Source organism: Acinonyx jubatus, chromosome A2, assembly GCF_027475565.1.
Source record: "Acinonyx jubatus isolate Ajub_Pintada_27869175 chromosome A2, VMU_Ajub_asm_v1.0, whole genome shotgun sequence".
Classification (NCBI taxonomy): domain Eukaryota; kingdom Metazoa; phylum Chordata; class Mammalia; order Carnivora; family Felidae; genus Acinonyx; species Acinonyx jubatus.
Genome location: NC_069383.1, coordinates 154,088,571 through 154,107,840, shown reverse-complemented (window position 1 = coordinate 154,107,840; position 19,270 = coordinate 154,088,571). Strand labels below are relative to the sequence as shown.

The 19,270-nt window shown below is 45.9% G+C and overlaps 2 protein-coding genes across 2 annotated transcripts; one reads left to right on the top strand and one right to left on the bottom strand.

Annotated features, from left to right (window-relative positions):
• The first annotated feature begins 7,967 nt into the window (after positions 1 to 7,967).
• On the top strand, positions 7,968 to 8,918 carry LOC128314648 (olfactory receptor 10H4-like). Its single transcript, XM_053217766.1, has one exon. It carries the CDS (start codon positions 7,968 to 7,970, stop codon positions 8,916 to 8,918), a length of 951 nt encoding a protein of 316 aa, XP_053073741.1.
• An 8,834-nt stretch (positions 8,919 to 17,752) lies between these two features.
• LOC128314647 (olfactory receptor 10H3-like) lies at positions 17,753 to 18,960 on the bottom strand. Its single transcript, XM_053217765.1, has one exon. It carries the CDS (start codon positions 18,758 to 18,760, stop codon positions 17,753 to 17,755), a length of 1,008 nt encoding a protein of 335 aa, XP_053073740.1. The 5' UTR covers positions 18,761 to 18,960.
• Positions 18,961 to 19,270: the final 310 nt, after the last annotated feature.

Here is a 19,270-nt window from a genome sequence, read left to right as displayed (position 1 = left end):
CCACAATCCTATAGCAGGAGAGAGAGAGGAACCATTGGCTCAGTTGTGATCATGTGACATCTGGAGTCACATCCCACCCGTATTGCAAGACATTGCTCATTTATCAAGTTGCAATTTGTTAGAGGGGTGCCTGGGTGGCTCAGTCAGTTAAGCATCCAACTTCGGCTCAGGTCATAATTTCCTGGTTCATGAGTTCAAGCCCCACCTTGGGCTCTGTACTTATGGCTCAGAGCCTGGAGCCTGCTTCGAATTCTGTGTCTTCTCTTTCTCTGCTCCTCTCCCATTCATGCTGGTCTGTCTCTCTCAAAAATAAACATGATAATTTTTTAATTTATTAGAAATGTTTGCTCGCCTTATAGAGCACTTGCAGAACAAGGTACTCATAGTCAAAGGTTTTACTGTGCACTCTAGTTCCATCCACATTGTTGCAAATGGTAAGATTTCATTCTTTTTCATCGCTATTATTCCAATGTATATATATATACAAATCTTCTTTATCCACTCATCAGTCTATGGGCATTTGGATTCTTTCTGTAGTTTGACTAAGGCTGATAGTGCTGCTATAAATTTGGGATGCATATACCCCTTCGAATCCACATTTTTGTATCCTTTGGATAAATACCTACTAGTGCAATTGCTGGGTCATAGGGCAGTTCTATGTTTAATTTTTTGAGGAGCCTCCATACTGTTTTCCACAGTGGCTGCCCCAGTTTGCATTCCCGCCAACAACGCAAAAGTGTTCTCCTTTCTCTGCATCCTCACAAACATCTGTTATTTCCTGAGTTGTTAATTCTAGGCATTCTGACAGGTGTGAAGTGGCATTCAAGTGGTACATTTTAAGCCCACACACCATGGTCAGATTCCTGTTTGTAGGGAGCCCCTCTGGCTGCTGTGAGGGAAGCAGGCTGCTGAGGGCCGGCAGGGTGGGTAGACGCAGGAAGAGATGGGCAGAGGTGCGCGTGGGCATCCTGGACTGGGTTGAATGGCAGACTGGAGGTTGATTTCAGAGGCAGAATGGACTGTGTTGCTGATTGGACAGAGGGACACAGGAAGTGAGCTGTTTCTACGCCTAACACTTAAGACCGAATGGGTGAGTTCTTCCCACAACAATGAACAATTCTTCAGCTTCCCAGACACCAACCTGCAGTCCCATAATTCAGTTCACTTCTGACACGAACTACCTGGAGATGCCAGTGACAAGTTTTCAGTGTTCAGGGTATCTGCACTTTTGTCTGGTGGGACTTCACAGTTGGGGTTTCTAAATTCCCCCCTTTCATTTTGGATACTTTGCTGGAATGACTCACAGAAATCAGGAAAATGCAACACTTACTCTTCCCAGTTTACTATAAAAGACACAAGTCAGGAAAGCCAGGTGAAACAGGTGCATCAGGCAAGGTGTGGAGGAAGGACCGAGGACCTTCCATGCCCTCTCCGGACACACCACCCTCCTAGCACCTCCACGTGTTGACAAATGGGAAGGTCTCTGATTCCCATTGCTTAGGGAGTTTTTGTGGAGGTTTTGTTACACAGACATGATTGATTAAATCATTGGTCCTTGGAGATTGAATATCAATCCATAGCCCCTCTCCCCACCTGGAAGTCCCAGCTCTCTGATCTCACCTTGGCCGTTCAGGGGAGCAGCCTCCTTCCTAGACTATCCAGGGGCTCCCAACCACCACGCATCTCCTTAGCATGCAAAATCCAGTATCATCACTCCTGAGACAAGGGCTTTAGGAGCTGTGTGTCATGAAGTGGACAAAGACCAAATGTGTTATTATAGCCCAAGGATGCACGTACTAATGGAGATGTTCTGGCTCGGATCACCAGGACAACAGGGATAGGGTAGAACTTGACCAGTGGGGGGAGGTGGGGCTATCCAGTGTGACCAGGAGACACTGAAAACTTCTATTGACCAAAGGAAATCAGTCCCCAAGACCCAGCTCTAAATTACCCTTATTCTGGGACACCCTCCAGCTGCCCTGACCCCAGAGCAGAGCTCTGGATTCCCACTGTGAGCTGCACCAGCTCCTGCTTTCCCTCTGACTCTTCCTTGACCCTAAGGGACTGAGGGCATCTACTCCAGCCCTGTTTCCCCCAAGACTGGGAGCTCCTAGTCCTCAGCAAGGACTGGGGCTCTCAGGGCAGACAGAGACAGCAGGGAGTCTTGGTTGTGTTGGGGAGTTGGAGGAAGGAGTAGGGGCTGCACATCCCCAGAGATCCTCTGATGATCCTCTTGGCCACTCCAGACCCTGAGGAGGCCCTGGGGAACAGCCTGCTGGGAAGCTGCAGCAGGGATAAAGCACACAGCATCAGTTCCAGGAGCCCAGAGGTCTGGCCCCACACCTGCCCCTGTGTGCTGCTGACAGAATAACCCAAGAGAGCGTCTTCTGTCCTCCCCTGCTGGCTGCTTCCTGGAAGAGGCAGCCCAGCACGAGGGGGACCAGGAGGGACAGGGTAGGTGGCAATATTTAGGCAGTTGTGGGGAGCAAGCCCCGGTTGGGGGTGGGAACAGGACTGGGGAGAAAGGTGGTAAGACAGGCTCTTAGCCTTGGGAGCTGATGGGACTTTTCTCGGGTTGCCCCTGCTGGGTCCTGGGTTCCTCACTCAGCCTAGTGACCTTTGCAGCTTCTAGGTCACTATTGTTGATTGGGACTGATTCTGTCCCCCTGAAGTATTTGCACATGCCCAGAGGCCCTTTTGTTGTCGCAGCTCATGGGGAGGGAGGGATGCTACCGGCATCTGGAGGGCTGAGGCCAGGGATGCTGCTAAACGTTGTACAATCTGGTAGTAGTGTGGGGCGTTTGTTCCACTGGTGAACCAATCAGGACACGTTATAGTAACTCCGCCCACATTTACACTAGGGCTCACTGTCTGTGTTGCAGCCTGTGGGTTTGGAGCAGCGGATAGTGGCATGTAGACAGCGTTCCAGCATCCCACAGAACAGTGTCAGGTGCTCTGTTTTTAATGCGCCCAAATGCAATTATGCTGGAGAGTTGAGCTGCCTTTTGCCTCATTCACTCGGTGTCATTTTACGGCTTCATTTATGCTGCTGTGTGTGCATGGAACTCCTGGCTGGGGCTCCAGGGTTTGCATCCGGCCCGTGGAACCTGCCCCCTTCCCAGTTACGGTTCCCAAGCAGGCTTGTCCATTCCCGCACTACAAGCGGGGCTTCGTCCCACAGGCTCCGCCCAGGTAGGTGTGCGCCATGGAGATAGAGGTTCAGGTGCACGTGAAGGTTGCCCTTTTCCATTCTCGGTTCTCACCCGCAGGCCGCCGGACTGCTCCCTCCCCGTGTAGCTGTGGGCACTGGGCGCTTCCTAATCTGGGGAAATGAATAGGTGTACAGGGACATCTCAGGGTCGTTTCCCCTTCCCTTTCCTTGTCTTGAAACCATCTGTTCACTTGCCTGTGTAACCCCTTCTGTGGGTTCTCTGCTCATGTCCTGGACTCGTTTCTGCATGGAGTCTCTACTTCTTAATGTGAGTCGTTTCTTATTTACTCTGGACAGTATTCCCTGGTCAATTTTTGTCAAGGCACCGGCTCCTTTCCCAAATTTCCATCTGCCTGTTCATGTATCCTGAATATTCCAGGGTGTCCTGGAAGTTTTCATGTGTTTCTTTCTCTAAGCAGTTAAATGAATTTAATGAAATGGCGTCAGCACTCACAGAAGATATGCTTCTGAAATTCAAATGCTCCTTTACCGATTAAGCATGCCATAGACACATTTCATGCCTTTTTAAAATCACCTCAACATCTGTGCTTTTGATGTTTGGTTACAAACTCCTCCTTCACTTATAGATCACAAAGTCATTCTCCTGAATCCTTCTCCTACTGACTTTATACTTCATTCTACATGTGAAATCCATTTGGATTCCACCTTTGTGTGGAATCTCAGGCAGGAATTCAGATTTACACTGCTTCCGGGGCACCTGGGTGGCTCAGTTGGTTGGGTGTCCGACTTCACCTCAGGTCATGATCTCACGGTTTGTGAGTTTGAGCCCACGTCGGGCTCTGTGCTGAGGGCTGGGAGCCTGCAACCTGCTTCGGATTCTGTCTCTGACTCTCTCTGCTCCTCCCCCGCTTGTACTCTGTCTCTCTGTCTCTAAAAGAAATAAACATCAAAACAAAAATTTTAAAAAGATTTATACTGCTTCATAGAATGACCAGTTTCTCACCACAAACCAGTGAACAATCCATTATTTCCATTTGATTTGTGCTCCCACCTTTATCACATATTGGGTTTGGAATGGTGCAGGATGTTTTGTGAGATATCCAATCAGCACGACACAGATGTCACACATATCATCTATCATCCATGTCTGCTCCAGGGTCGCATTTAAAAAAATTTTTTTAACATTAATTTATTTCTGAGAGACAGAGGGAGGCAGAGCATGAGCAGGGGAGGGGGAGAGAGAGACACAGAATCTGAAGCAGGCTCCAGGCTCTGAGCTGTTTGTCAGCACAGAGCCCAACGCGGGGCTCGAACCCACAAACTGCGAGACCACGATCTGAGCCGAAGTCGGATGCTCAACCGACTGAGCCACCCAGGCACCCCCAGGGTCGCATTTTTAAAAATGATTCTGATTTGGTAGTGAGTCTCAACTCTGGGAGAGACATCTCTCTGTCTCTCTTGTGTGCTCCATTTTAAGAAGACCTGTAGAGTTTTTTTACTAGCTTTATTTTTCAGAAGTAGGTTTAGCATAGTTATTAAATTTAACTTCTTCAGTTGTAAATGCAGCTGCATTGAGTATAATTTGGGGAGGAACCAACATGACTGCTATATTGGTTCATCCCATCTGAGAGTACATATTGATTTCCAGTTTTCCACATAGCCAGACCATCTTCTGTCCTCGGAGGTGTGTTTGGTTAATTCCTAGATTTTTTTTTTAATGTTTCTCAATGTTTATTCACTTTTGAGGGAGAGACAGAGAGCGAGTGGAGGAGAAACAGAGAGAGAGGGAGACACAGAATCTGAAGCAGGCTCCAGGCCCTACGCTGTCAGCACAGAGCCTGACACGGTGCTGGAACCCATGAACTGTGAGATCATGACCTGAGCTGACGTTGGATGCCCAACTGACTGAGCCACCCAGGCGCCCAATTCCTAGATATTTAAAAAAAATTTTTTTTTCAACGTTTATTTATTTTTGGGACAGAGAAAGAGCATGAACAGGGGAGGGGCAGAGAGAGAGGGAGACACAGAATCGGAAACAGGCTCTAGGCTCTGAGCCATCAGCCCAGAGCCCGACGCGGGGCTCGAACTCACGGACCGCGAGATCGTGACCTGGCTGAAGTCGGACTCTTAACCGACTGCGCCACCCAGGCGCCCCTATATTTTAAAACAAAGGATATCAAAGAGTAATCTGAGGACACTGGGGTCCCAGAGACCCCTTCTGGGGGACCAATAGGTCCTCACTTCTCTAGTGAACACGAGGATGTGTTTTCGTAATGTGCTTCAACTAAAACAACATGTTGCCACAGGCGGGATGAAAAAGCAGATACCAGCATCATCTTGTATGCCACCCAGCCAGCACTGGAAAATTTTGCTAAAATGTAAAAGAAAGCCACAATTCTCACTAAGTGAGTTTTTAAAATGTGGTTACTTTCCTAAAAAGTTAGTTACATTAACATGATACCGATTGTTCCTTTAGGTTGAATCAAAGATTGATCATTGTTCTTTTAAATGTGTAAGGAACTCAATATTTTTCAAAAGTCTTAGGATTGGGGCGCCTTGGTAACTCAGTTGGTTAGCGTCTGACTTTGGCTCAGGTCATGATCTCACAGTTTGTGGGTTCAAGCCCTGAGCTGGTTTCTGTGTTGACAGCTCAGAGCCTGGAGCCTGCTTGGGATTCTGTGTCTCCCTCTCTCTCTGCCCCTCCCCTGCTCTCTCTGTTTCTCTCTCTCTGATAAATAAACATTAAAAAAATTAAAAAATAAAAATAAAAAAATCTTAGTTTTAATTACAAATACTGTAAGAATGGAGAGTTCTAACTCAGTTAAAGAAAAGCCCTCTAGGGGACTCAATAGTTATTTAGCGTAAACAGATCCTGCGACCAAAACATTTGAGAGCTGTCTCCTTATAGTTTGTGTCACTATTGGTATGTTATCTTACTTTTTCCACGAATTCTTTTATTTATTTTATTTTATTTTATTTTATTTTATTTAATATTTTAAGAGAGAGTGAGCACGAGTGGGGAAAGGGCAGAGAGAGAGGGAGAGAGAACCCCAAGCAGGTTCTGTGCTGTCAGCCCTGGGGCTCGAACCCATGAACCATGAGATCATTATCTGATCTGGCTTCAGAAGTAGAATTCAAAGATCCATCACTTACATACAACACACAGTGCTCATCACAGCAAGTGCCCTCCTTAATCCTCATCACCCATCTAGCCCATCTCCCACTTGCCTCCCTCCGTCAACCCTAATTTGTTCTTTATGGTTAAGAATCTCTTGGGGCACCAGGGTACCTGGGTGGCTCAGTCAGTTGAGTGTCTGACTTTGGCTCAGGTCATGATCTCACAGTCTGTGAATTTGAGCCCCCACATTGGGCTCTGTGCTGACAGCTCAGAGCCTGGAGCCTGCTTCAGATTCTGTGTCTCCCTCTCTCTCCGCCCCTCCACTGCTCATGCTCTGTCTCTCTCTCACTCTCTGTCAAAAATAAATAAACATTACAAAAATTAAAAAAAGAAAGAATCTCTTGGGGTGCCTGGGTGGCTCAGTTGGTTAAGCATCTGACTTTGGCTCGGGTCATGATCTCACAGTTCATGAATTTGAGCCCCACATCAGGCTCTATGCTGATAGCCTGGAGCCTGCTTCGGATTCTGTGTCTCCGTCTCTCTCTGTCCCTCTCCCACTCACACTCTGTCTCTCTCCCTCAAAAATAAGTAAACATTAAAAAAAATCTCTTGTGGTTTATTTCCCTTTCTTCTCTTCCCCCCTTCCCATATGTTCATCTGTTTTGTTTCTGAAATTCCACATACAAGTGAAATTCATATGACATTTGTCTTTCTCTGATTGACTTATTTCACTTAGCATAATACACTTTAGCTCCATCCATGTCATTGAAAATGGCAAGGTTTCATTCTTTTTGATCGTTGAGTGTTATTCCAGTGTGTGTGTATATGTACGTATATACATACACACAATACCACATCTTCTTTATCCATCCATCAATCGATGGAAATTTGGGCTCTCTCCATAGCTTAGCTATTGTTGATAATGCTGCATGTGCCCCTTCAAATCTGTATTTTTGTATCCATTGGATAAATACCTAGTAGTGCAGTTGCTGGAATGTAGGGTAGTTCTATGTTTAGGTTTTGGAGGATTTGCATGATTGTTACGGGTATAATTCTACAGGAAATACTGAATTTGGGAAGTCGACCTCATCTTCTGCAGTGTGTGTCTGTCTTTGTTCTAATATAGTTGTCTTCATTCCTTTACCTTTCTAGGTAGATGATCACGTCTATTCCCTTCCAATCCTGATATTCCTTCCTTACTTTTTCTCAAGCATCACTGCCAGCTTCACTTCCCATCTAATGAACAGCAGAGGCAGTGAGTAACCTTGGCTTCTTCCTGATGCTAAAATAATACATCTATTTCTCCCACTTCGTGTACTATTTGCTAGTTTTGTGCCATATATTCCCAGTAAGCTAAGAAAGTCCCCGTTGACTTCATGTTGAGAAGAAGCTTTTAAAAAGATTTTTAAGGTATATACATCTATCACCATTATGCTGTATATCTAAAATGGTGCAATACTTTATGACAATTATGTATTAATTTTTAAACCATAAATAGTAATGGAACTTTAGCAATCCAGGATTGCAGCTTGAATTCATATAATTATATGATATTTATTTTAGTTTATTCCTGTGACTGATCACATGATAGGTTTTCTGATGCTGAATCAACCTTGTTATTCATGGGATAAATTACGAACCTTCATTCCCTTTCTGATCTCACCAGATGCAGCACCCATGGCTGGTCAGAACTATAGCATGATGACTGAGTTCATCCTCGTGGGATTCTCTAACTTCCCAAGGCATCTTCTGCCCACCTTCTTCCTGCTGTACCTGCTCATGTACCTGTTCACGCTGCTGGGGAACCTGCTCATCATGGCCACAGTCTGGAGCGAGCGCAGCCTGCACACGCCCATGTACCTCTTCCTGTGCGCCCTGTCCACCTCCGAGATTCTGTTCACCGTTGCCATCACCCCTCGCATGCTGGTTGACATGCTCTCCACCCACCACACCATCACCTGGGCGGCCTGTGCCAGCCAGATGTTTTTCTCCTTCACATTCGGCTTCACACACTCCTTCCTGCTCATGATCATGGGCTACGACCGCTACGTGGCCATCTGCCACCCCCTGCGCTACAATGTGCTCATGAGCAACCGTGGCTGTGCCCGCCTTGTGTCCTGGACCTGGGCTGGTGGCTCGATCATGGGGATGATGGTGACCCTGATAGTTTTTCACCTCACCTTCTGTGGATCTAACATGATCCGCCATTTTTTCTGCCATGTGTTTTCCCTTCTAAAGTTGGCCTGTGGGAATGAGAATTCCTCTGTCACCTTGGCTGTGATGCTGGTGTGTGTCTCAGCTCTGATGGGCTGTTTATTCCTCATCGTCCTCTCCTATGTCTTCATCATGGCCGCCATATTGCGGATCCCCTCTGCTGAAGGAAGGCACAAGACTTTCTCCACATGTGTGTCCCACCTCACTGTGGTCATTGTGCACTACGGCTTTGCCTCCATTATCTACCTCAAGCCCAAGGGCCCCCATTCTATGGACAGTAACACCCTGATGGCCACCACCTATACAGTCTTCACTCCCTTTCTCAGCCCGATCATTTTCAGCCTCAGGAACAAGGAGCTCAAGAACGCTATAAAGAAAAGCATCCAGAGAAAACTCATTCCTCTAAGCTCCTGATGGCCAGTTGAGTGGTGAGGAATGTGATTGAAGGGCTGGGAATAATGAGTGTCTCCAGGGGACAGTTGTAGGAATTCAGTATATGGAAATACTTATTAGGTATTGTTGGATGCATACGGTTTTGGAGCAGGATAGGTATTAGTTTTTCCCAATTTTTTTTACCTCCCTCGTGCATAGGCCCTAGTGATCAATATCTCTTCTTCTTGATACCATGCAATGATCTCCTTCCCATTACCTCTGTCTAAGAATGTGTTAGCTCTGTATGGGCCAATGGAGAGCATCACACGGATGTGTCTTGGCACTGATGCACAGGGTTCTTCTCGAATAGACAAGCAAGGGAGGACTTTCTCAAACTTCCCTCACCATAGGAATAAACAAAAGTAAGCATAATAATAAATGCCACCAGCACTGGGGTTTTAGTTATCAGGCACTGTGTCCAGTGTTGTGTAAGTACTATCTTTTAATTATAACAAATGCACAAAAGAGCATTCGCTATTTTATTCTAAGGAGATGGTTCCATGTTTATAGTTCCCACCTTCTTTGGAGGTGATAGACCCTAAATGATTCCTAATGTTGAGATGAGTTGAGTGAAGGATGTCAGAATGCAAAGTGGAGAAAGAGAGTTTGAGAGCCAGAGTGACAGAGAGAGAAAGCAGAGAAGATACAGTGCTTGAAGAAAAACATACAGATTGTTAAAAAGGTGTTGCTCTCTGACATCTTAAGGAAATCTTTTTCCCTTTTTTCCCATATTACTTGCAATAAAACATAAATTTCTTATTCCTGTGTTTACTTGAATCTATCTGTGGGATGTGCTAGAGGGCACAGTGCTATCTCAGGATGGGACAAAGAGAGGTCAAGGGTGTGAGCACCCCCTTTATGCCAAGGGTTTGGGAAACCATGTGTCTGAGCACCCAGGAGGGGGTCTTCCATTGGTATAAATTCTTACTCAAAGCTGTGGCCAGATATTGGAGTGGCAGGCAGAAGGTGTTTTATAATAATAAACCTATGATGGCTGTCACATATGAATGCCTGCTGTCTGCCAAATGCTGTGGGAAGGGTTTCCTATACGTTTACTCTTCTAAGTCTCAAAATGAATTATTCTTTCTCTGCATTTAGATATGACCCACATCTATTACTATTCACATTTTTGAAATGCATAAAATGCAAATGTGATAGATAATTTGTCCTGGGTCACACCACCTTGAAGGCGGGAAGCAGGAATCAAATACAATGTGCATGTGTGTGCAACTGGTGAACAGGAACCCGCCTCTCTCAGGTGTCTACAGAGAGAAGTGAGGTCGTGACTGGGAGGAGAAGGCTGTCATTAGAGGGAAGAGACCCCTTTCAGGGAAGGAGGGCAGGTGCAGCCCTAAGCACACACCCCTTTCACACAGCCAGAGGGAAACACGGACTCCAGAGGAGTTCATGAGACACTTTGTCTCATGAACACTGACGAGAGCTTGGCAAAACCGGCTATGGCAGTTTTGGGGTTCCATTCATTATTTTGCTCATTATTGGTGTTACTGACGGATGCCCCCACCATTCTTAAGATGTGCTTCTCCAGAGTCTGCGGCTGTGTTCCCTGACCCATCAAGAGAGGGTGTTCAGATGAGGAGGAGGGTGTTGTAGTTTCGGGGCAGAAGATTTATATGCTTTGTTACAGCAGCCCCAGAAACTGACTCCTGAAATGGTATCCTGACATGAAATGTTTTGGAGTTTTCATTACAAAATCAGCTGAGTTGCAGGGGGTGAAATGGCAGATTAAGTACTGACACGAAGGGGAAGGGGAAACCACCAGGAAATGATTGGTAGATCTCAAACTCATCTCTTTAGACAGAAAGGTGACACTTTTGCCAGGCCTGTTTTTCTTTTTTAAGGTTTTTTTTTTGTATTATTCAGGATTCCCCAGAGAAACAGAACCACTAGGATGGATGTATATACAAAGAGATGTGTATATGTACATAGGTGTATATAACATATATAACACATATAACATGTAATAATGTTAGTGTATGTTTTAAATTCATGCTTTGAATAACTTCTTGCTATTTTTTTTAATGTACCATCTCATCACATATATGACGTTTTCCCTTGGTCCTGGAACAGTAGTTTTTCAGCTACTAAGCTAATTAAATGCAAGATGTATAATTTAGTTCACAAATTATAATGCCTTTCCTTTGAGGCACTGATTTTTAAAACCGAACAAAAAGCTTTGAAATCAGTATCAAAAGGAAAAGCCCATTTGGCACATAGTAGAAGTTTATTAAATATTTGTTATTTGACTACAACACTCAACTTACTGAATAAATATTGTTCTGGTGCAACCACAGTATATTATATATTATAGTATGTCATAATTGTGTTGTTCCATTTTATAAAATGTGATATGTCTGCATCCAGCTCTTCCTGTCCCCACACTGAGGGCTTTTTAGTGCCAGGTTATTTCAGTGTTATTTTCAGGTCCTGAGATTCAGAGTGGGTCCCTTAGCTAGAGATCAGAGTGGATGTGATGAATGGATGAAGGAACTAGAGAGGATGAGAGAAGGAAGGAATGACTAGAGGGGAAGAAGAGAGGGAGTGGGAGGGAGGGAGGGAGGGAGGAAGGAAGGAGAGAGAGAAAGGAAGGGCATTCCCAGGGCCTCAGCCACCTTCTTTGGACATGGAGGAGTTCGCATCCGGCTTCCAGTGCTCTGGGGCCAGGTCCCCGGGATATGCCTCAGGCGAGGGCACCCTTAGAGGTAACACTCTTGCCCCGCTCACTTCTGGCCCCAGTGCAGCAGCAACCAGGGCATCCAAGGCAGACATTGTGAGAGAGAGGAAAGGGTGGGCTTCCCAAGGGGGTGGGGATAGGAGGTGGGGAGGGGGCACTCGCCTGCAGAGCAGAGATTGCCCTGGACCCCGGGTTGGCATGACTCCACAAGGTGTGTCTGTGTCAGGAGCTGGAGTCTGGCAGCCAGAGGAGGGTGGAGTCGAGAGGGGAGGTCAGCGGGCACAGTGCACCAGCAGACGGGGCGTGAGGCCAGAGCCAGGGCTAGACCACGGCACACAGAGGCCGGCAGTGGGGGCCAGAGATGGTGGCTGAGGGATGAGGTCCAGGAGGAGCTGAGCCTGGTGCCCCGGGATTGCTGGGCCGCCCCAGGCCCCTGCTGCCCCCAAATGCTTCTTTCCTGCATGAGAGAGAGACCCCATCCTGACACCCAGCCTAATCATCCACTTTCCAGGTGGGGTCCTGGGTCCTCCAAGCATTGGCTGACTTGGCTCTGAGATAACACTTGGGGACAACCTTCTGGGGGCTGGGTGAGGGGGCAGAAGCAGTGCTGTGATATGGGGGTGAGCCCTGCCCCAAGGTAAGTATTTGAAGCCTTGTCATCAAATCTCAGTGATATATGTAAATGACAGATTGTGTATCATGGATATATTAGTATGTATCATCGAGATGCATGTGTCAGTGATGCAGATACAAATACGCATACCTGTGTGTACCTCTTTTCCAATTTTTCACCAGAGCTGCGGCTTCAGAGCCATCCCCTGTGCTCTGTGGCTGTCAGGTTTGTTTTTTCTATATGCCGTGTAGAGCTTCGTGGCTCACGCCCACCCCATGTTACTTGGCCCTGCCCCCAGGTGAGGGTGGGGGTGTCTCTGACTGCCCCGGACTGTCTGCCATCACAGGCAAGGCTGCCATGAATGGCTTGACCACGTCCCCTCGCTGAGCTGAGTTTCAGATGGAGATCTAGAAGTGTTTGCGGGACCTTGGGCAAGTGTCCCCTTAATCTGGCCGTGAACCACCAAGTGAGGACGTCTTCAGTCTACTCATCTCACATCTGGGCCAACACAGGGCGGATCCAGATTTCTAAGTCTTGCCGCTCTAGCAAGCGGATGGGGAGCCTGTACCCACTGTGTTCACAGATTGCTGCTGTTTTATTATTTTTTTTAATGTTTATTCATTTATTGAGAGAGAGACAGACAGACAGACAGACAGAGCGAGCATGAGCAGGGGAGGGGCAGAGAATCCCAAACAGGCTCCACCCCATCAGAGCAGAGCCCAATGCGGGGCTCGAACTCACGGACCATGAGATCACGACCTGAGCTGAAACCAAGACCAGGATGCTTACCCTACTGAGCCACCCAGGCGTCCTGAGTGTTGCTGTGGTAAACCGAATTCCTCTCCTTGCTAATGAGCCGCTCATGTCCTTGTTTGCTGCTGGCCTAGTGCGTTTCCTCAACCGCAGATCACCTGTGCCCCCCTCTTGCCCACTTTCTATCATGATGCCTGTCCTTTTTCTCATTGGTTTCCTCATTTCTCTTTTTTCTCACTGTAGATTCTAGATATTACTCTCTTGTCAATGGGTTTTTTTCAGCTTGATTGAGGTATACATAATATACAAAGAGCTGCGTATATTTAATGGGTACATTTTGATGACTTTGGACATACGCCTCAATTGTGATACCATCCGCACAATCAAGGTAATAAATGTTATCTACCACCTCCAAAGATTCCTTATGTCCCCCCTTCTGTGTGTGTGTGTGTGTGTGTGTGTTAGTAACTTTAAAGGACATCTACCCTCTTAACAAGTTCTTTTTTATTGAAATCTAGTTGACAAATAAACTTGTGTGAATTTAAGGTGTACCGTGTGTTGAGTTGGTATGTTTATTCATTATAATGCGATTGCCATTACGCTAATAGCTAGCATGTCTATCAGGTCACGTGATCATCACGTCTGTTTTAGTGTTGGGGATAAATAAGATCTCGTCTCTTAGCGAGTTTGATGATGAGAATACAATATTGGCGTCTATGTTCTTAACAAGTGTTTAATTGTGCACTATCGTCTTGTTAACTCTAGCTTGTAGGTTGAACGGCAGAGCTCAGGAACTTATACAGCAAGTAGCTCTCTGTTCTCTGTCATCTGTAACCTTTATCCATGATGCTCTTTGTTAAAAGGATTCAGAATTTCCTGTAATAGAACTGATCTTTTTTACTGAAGGTTTGCGCTCTTTTTTCTTTTTAAGGAACGTGTTTCCTGTTCTTGGAGCACAAAGATCCTATTACACTTGCTGTCATTAGCTATGTTTTTATCTTTCACAATTACGTTTTCAATCTATCTTGATTCTCTTTTTGGTGGGGTATTGGGAGTCTAGTTGTGGTTTTTGTTTGTAGAGAGAGGTACTTTCCTCAACAGCATCCCCTAAACAATTCACCTTTTTTCCAAATGATTTGTGGTGTGATCTTAACCATACATGAATGGCTCTGTCTCCGAGCTCTGATTCCAGAACCACTGGTCACTGTCTGTCCTTGCACTGATCCCACACTGCTTTGCTTCCAAGATGCTGTCGCATGTCTACAGAGTGCAGTCTCCCCCCACCTCCTGTCATTCTTCACTTCCAGATGGACTCAGTTATTCATGGGTCCTTATTTTTGACAAACATTTTGCAATATGTTTATCCTCTTTCTCAAGAGTCCAACTGGATGTTTTTGAGAGGATTACATTGAATGTATAGATTAAATTTGGGGAAGAATGAACATCTTTCTGATATTGTCTTTTGCTTTCATCCATTTTGTTAGGTCATCTGTCATGTTTCCTGTCTGTTAAAGGTCTCATAGTTCTCCATGAAGCTCCTGTGTGTACTTGTTTAAAGTAATTCCTAGACTGTTGTCAGGTTTTGTGCAACTTTGAATGATACCTTCTTTTGTAATGTTTTATTATTAACTAATTTTAGACTTATGAGAAAGCTGCAAAAAGCATACAGAAACCTCTCACCCTCCCCCCACCAACCCCTTTGAATGCCAGGATCTTCCAGAACCAGGACAATGATGAGACCCAGGGCACGAACACTGGTATATAACACTGTATAGCAAACAACAGCTCTTACTAGAATTCTTTCGACTCTCCACTAATATCCTTTTTCTATTCCAGGACACAATCCATTTCATGTAGCTGTTATTTCAAGTTTGCATTATCATTCACTTCTAAGTATTTCTTAATTTCCCTTTTAGCCAGATGATTAATGACGAATATGTTACTTTGGCATTGTCAAATGGTTCACCCAATATTTACATTCTAAATACTTGGGAATTTTGAGGGGTCCTTTTCTTATTAAAGTCCAGTAGTATTGCCAAATGATCAGATTATTTGGGGCTTTGGGTATTGGTACTTGGGAATGTACCTATATTTCCTTTATGACCTGACAGTGTTTGATGTTTTTCTCTTTTTCTTTCATTTTGTGTTGGTGTAGTGAATAGGAGCATATGTGTGGTTTGTGTGTATTTGTACAGGATAAATAAACATATATAAGTATATATTAAATTTTGTATATGTATACATGTATGTACATGAATGTATATAGAATACATAGTATATACATTAAATAATGTGACAGAATTAAGTCTTAAAACACCAGTAATTAAAATTATAACGCAGGGGCCCCAATACACAGGAGGGTGAGCATCCCTCCTGAGTCACACGGTCCACGTCGAGCACGGAGACCATTCCTGCTGTCCTCCAGCTCCTGCTCCAATAGTGGTGGTTGAGGGCACACCGCACCCCAGGCCCTGGGCTGGGGCCCCTGCAGCTACACGGTCAGGTGAGTCCTCAAAACACACCCCAATGAGCAAACCCTGCAGCTGGGCTACCGGGACTCCTTCACCTTTGTTGACCGAATTCCAAGGATACTCAGCACTTCTCGAGAGCCATCGCAACGCCCCAGGTCTTCTTCACAAAGAAGAATGGCCTAAGAATCTGGCTTGAAACTAATTGTAAAGTGAAACCCAATAACATTTAACGTCAGGATGCCATTTCACGAGTCAGTTCCTGGGGCTGCTGTATCAAAGCATATAAATCTCGTGCCCTGACTCCACACACATCTATCCTCTTCTATGCTGGAGGCCAGAAGCCAAATCAGGGTCACCAGGTGTGAGTCCAGGTGTGAGCAGGGCTGCATCCTTCGGGGGATCCGGGGAGGGAGGTGTCTCCTGCTTTCCCAGCTTCGAGGGCACCACGCATCCCCTGGCTCGTGGTTCCTGCCTCAGCTACTCCAATTCCTCCTTCCGGTGTCACATCCCCTACTGCTCCCTGTCTCTGGTCCCTCCTGCCCCCTTGTATAAGGACACTTGCAATTATAGCAGCCCATCTGGGTGATGAGGGTAATCCCCCGTCTCAGATCTTAACTGCATCTCATCTGCACACTCCCTCTTGCTGGGTAAGGGAACGCAGCCACAGGCTCTGGAGAAGCACATCCCGTGGTGGGGGGGGAGTGTGGGGGCATCTTTCAGTAACACCGATAATGAGTAAATGATGAATGGAACCCCAAAACTGCCATAGCCGGTTTTGCCAAGCTCTCGTTGTCAGTGTTCATGAGACAAGTGTCTCATGAACTCCTCTGGAGTCCGTGTTTCCTTCTGGCTGTGTGAAAGGGGTGTGTGCCTAGGGCTGCACCTGCCCTCCTTCCCTGAGAGGGTTCTCTTCCTTCTAATGACAGCCTTCTCCTCCTAGTCATGACCTCACTTCTCTCTGTAGACACCTGAGAGAGGGGGGCTCCTGTTCACCAATTGCACACACATGCACGTTGTATTTGATTCCTGCTCCCTGCCTCCATGGTGCTGTGGCCTGGGACAGATTTGTATATTTTGCATTTCAAAAATGTGATTAGTGATAGATGTGGGTCATATCTAAATGTGGAGAAAGGATAATTTATTTTGAGACTTAGAAGAGTGAATGCATAGGAAACCCTTCCCACAGTATTTGGCAAACAACAGGCCCTCATATGTGACAGACATCCTTAGGTTTATTATTGTAAAACATCTTCTGACTGCAACTCAAATATCTGACCACAATTTAACTAAGAATTTACACCAATGGGAGCCCCCCCTCCCCCAGATGCTCAGACATATGGTTTCCCAACCCCAGCATGGGAGTCAGACAGACTTAAAGTTGCATGTGACCCCTTCCTTCACGTGTTGTGTGCCTTCTACCAACAATTCTTTTCTGCATAAAGGGGTACGTACACCCTTGACCTCTCTTTGTTCTATCTTCAGATAGCACTATGCCTTCCAACAAATACCCCAGATAGATTCAAGTAACCACAGCAATGAGAACTTGATGTTTATGGAAAGTAATGTGGGGAAAAAGGAAGAAGACTTTCCATAAGCTGTCAGAAAGCAACTTCCTATAAACACACTTTACGTTATTACCCAAAGACTAAACACTTTCCTCCACCCACTCTCTACCCCTCCCTCCCTCTCTCACTTCACTTCGGATTCTGATATTCTTCACTCTACTCTGATCAACATAGTAACCTTCTTAGGATCTATTCCTTCCAAAGACAGTGAAGAACCATTAACGTTCAACCATTCCCTTAGAGACAAGTAGTTAATGTTATTTTGTGCATTTGTTATAATTAAAAGATAATATATACAATACTGGACACAGTTCCTGCTTAGAACAGCCCCAATTCTGGCAGCACTAGTTTTTCCTATTTTTGTTTATCCTTATGTTGGTGAAGGAGAAATACCTTTCTTGCATGTGCATTCAATAAGAACCATGGGCATCAATGCCCAGACACATCCATGTGATGCTCCCCACTAGCCCAAGGGTAGAGAACACAACATAGACAGAATATAGGAAGGAGTTCATCACATGGGGTCAAGAGCAAGAGGTGATGATCACTACAGACTATGGAAGGCAGGGTCAAACAAATTGGAGAAAAACAAATACCCAACAAATATCCATAATCTATCAATGTGTGTCTTTTCACATACATGAATCCTTACAAAAGCTCTATGGAGACAGACCTCATTATCCCCAGCCATGCTATCATATTTCCTCACCACCAACTGGCCTTCAGGAGCTTAAGGGACTGAATTTTCTCTGGAGGCTTTTCTTTATGGCGTTCTTGAGCTCCTTATTCCTGAGGCTGAAAATGATCGGGCTGAGAAAGGGGGTGAAGACTGTATAGGTGGTGGCCATCAGGGTGTTGCTGTCCATAGAATGGGGGCCCTTGGGCTTGAGGTAGATAATGGAGGCAAAGCCGTAGTGCACAATGACCACTGTGAGGTGGGACACACATGTAGAAAAGGTCTTGTGCCTGCCCTCAGCAGAGGGGATCCGCAATATGGCGGCCACGATGAAGACATAGGAGAGGACGATGAGGAATAAACAACCCATCAGAGCTGAGACACACACCAGGATCACACCCAAGGTGACGGAGGATGTCTCCTTCCCACAGGCCAACTTTAGAAGGGAAAGCACATGGCAGACAAAATGGTGGATCACATTAGACCCACAGAAGGTAAGGTGAAAAACTATCAGGGTCACCATCATCCCCATGATCGAGCCACCAGCCCAGGACCAGGACACGAGGCGGGCACAGCCACGGTTGCTCATGAGCACATTGTAGCGCAGGGGGTGGCAGATGGCCACGTAGCGGTCGTAGCCCATGATCATGAGCAGGAAGGAGTGTGTGAAGCCAAACGTGAAGGAGAAAAACATCTGGCTGGCACAGGCCGTCCAGGTGATGGTGCGGTGGGTGAAGAGCATGTCAACCAGCATGCGAGGGGTGACGGCAATGGTGAACAGAATCTCGGAGGTGGACAGGGCGCACAGGAAGAGGTACATGGGCGTGTGCAGGCTGCGCTCGCTCCAGACTGTGGTCATGATGAGCAGGTTCCCCAACAGCGTGAACAGGTACATGAGCAGGTACAGCAGGAAGAAGGTGGGCAGGAGATGCCGTGGGAAGTTAGAGAATCCCACGAGGATGAACTCAGTCACCATGCTATAGTTCTGACCAGGCACGGGTGCTACATCTGGTGAGATCAGAAGGGGAATGAAGGTGACCATCATGACAATCATGAGTGTATACAACAATATATGAAATGGGGAGACTATAGACGCAGTATGTTAGGATTGGGAAAGTGACCCGGATACTCACTGGTTCTGCTGTTCTTTAGCATGGAACTGAAAGTCATGAGCGGTGCTATAAATAAGAAAAAGAAAGAAGGTATGTACGGATGGGAAGGAAAGAGACATGCTCCTTCACCCAGAAAAAGTAAAGAATGAAGACATAAGGTACCAAAGCAATAGAGAGCACAGTCTGCAGAAGACAAGATCGGCTCGCAACACTCAGTATTTCTCACAGAATTACTCCAGCAGTAATCATTCAAAGTATAAGCTTTAAGCAAAACTAAGATAACATTCCCAACGGTGACACAAACTGTAAAGACACGGCTTGCCAACATTGTGGTCTGGTGATTTCTTAACACTCAAGAAAATGTGAGACTCTGATGGGTTCCTGTTTGGGTGCAGTACAACTCTCCGTTTTCACCATATTAGAAGTTAACACTGAGATTGTCTGAAAATATG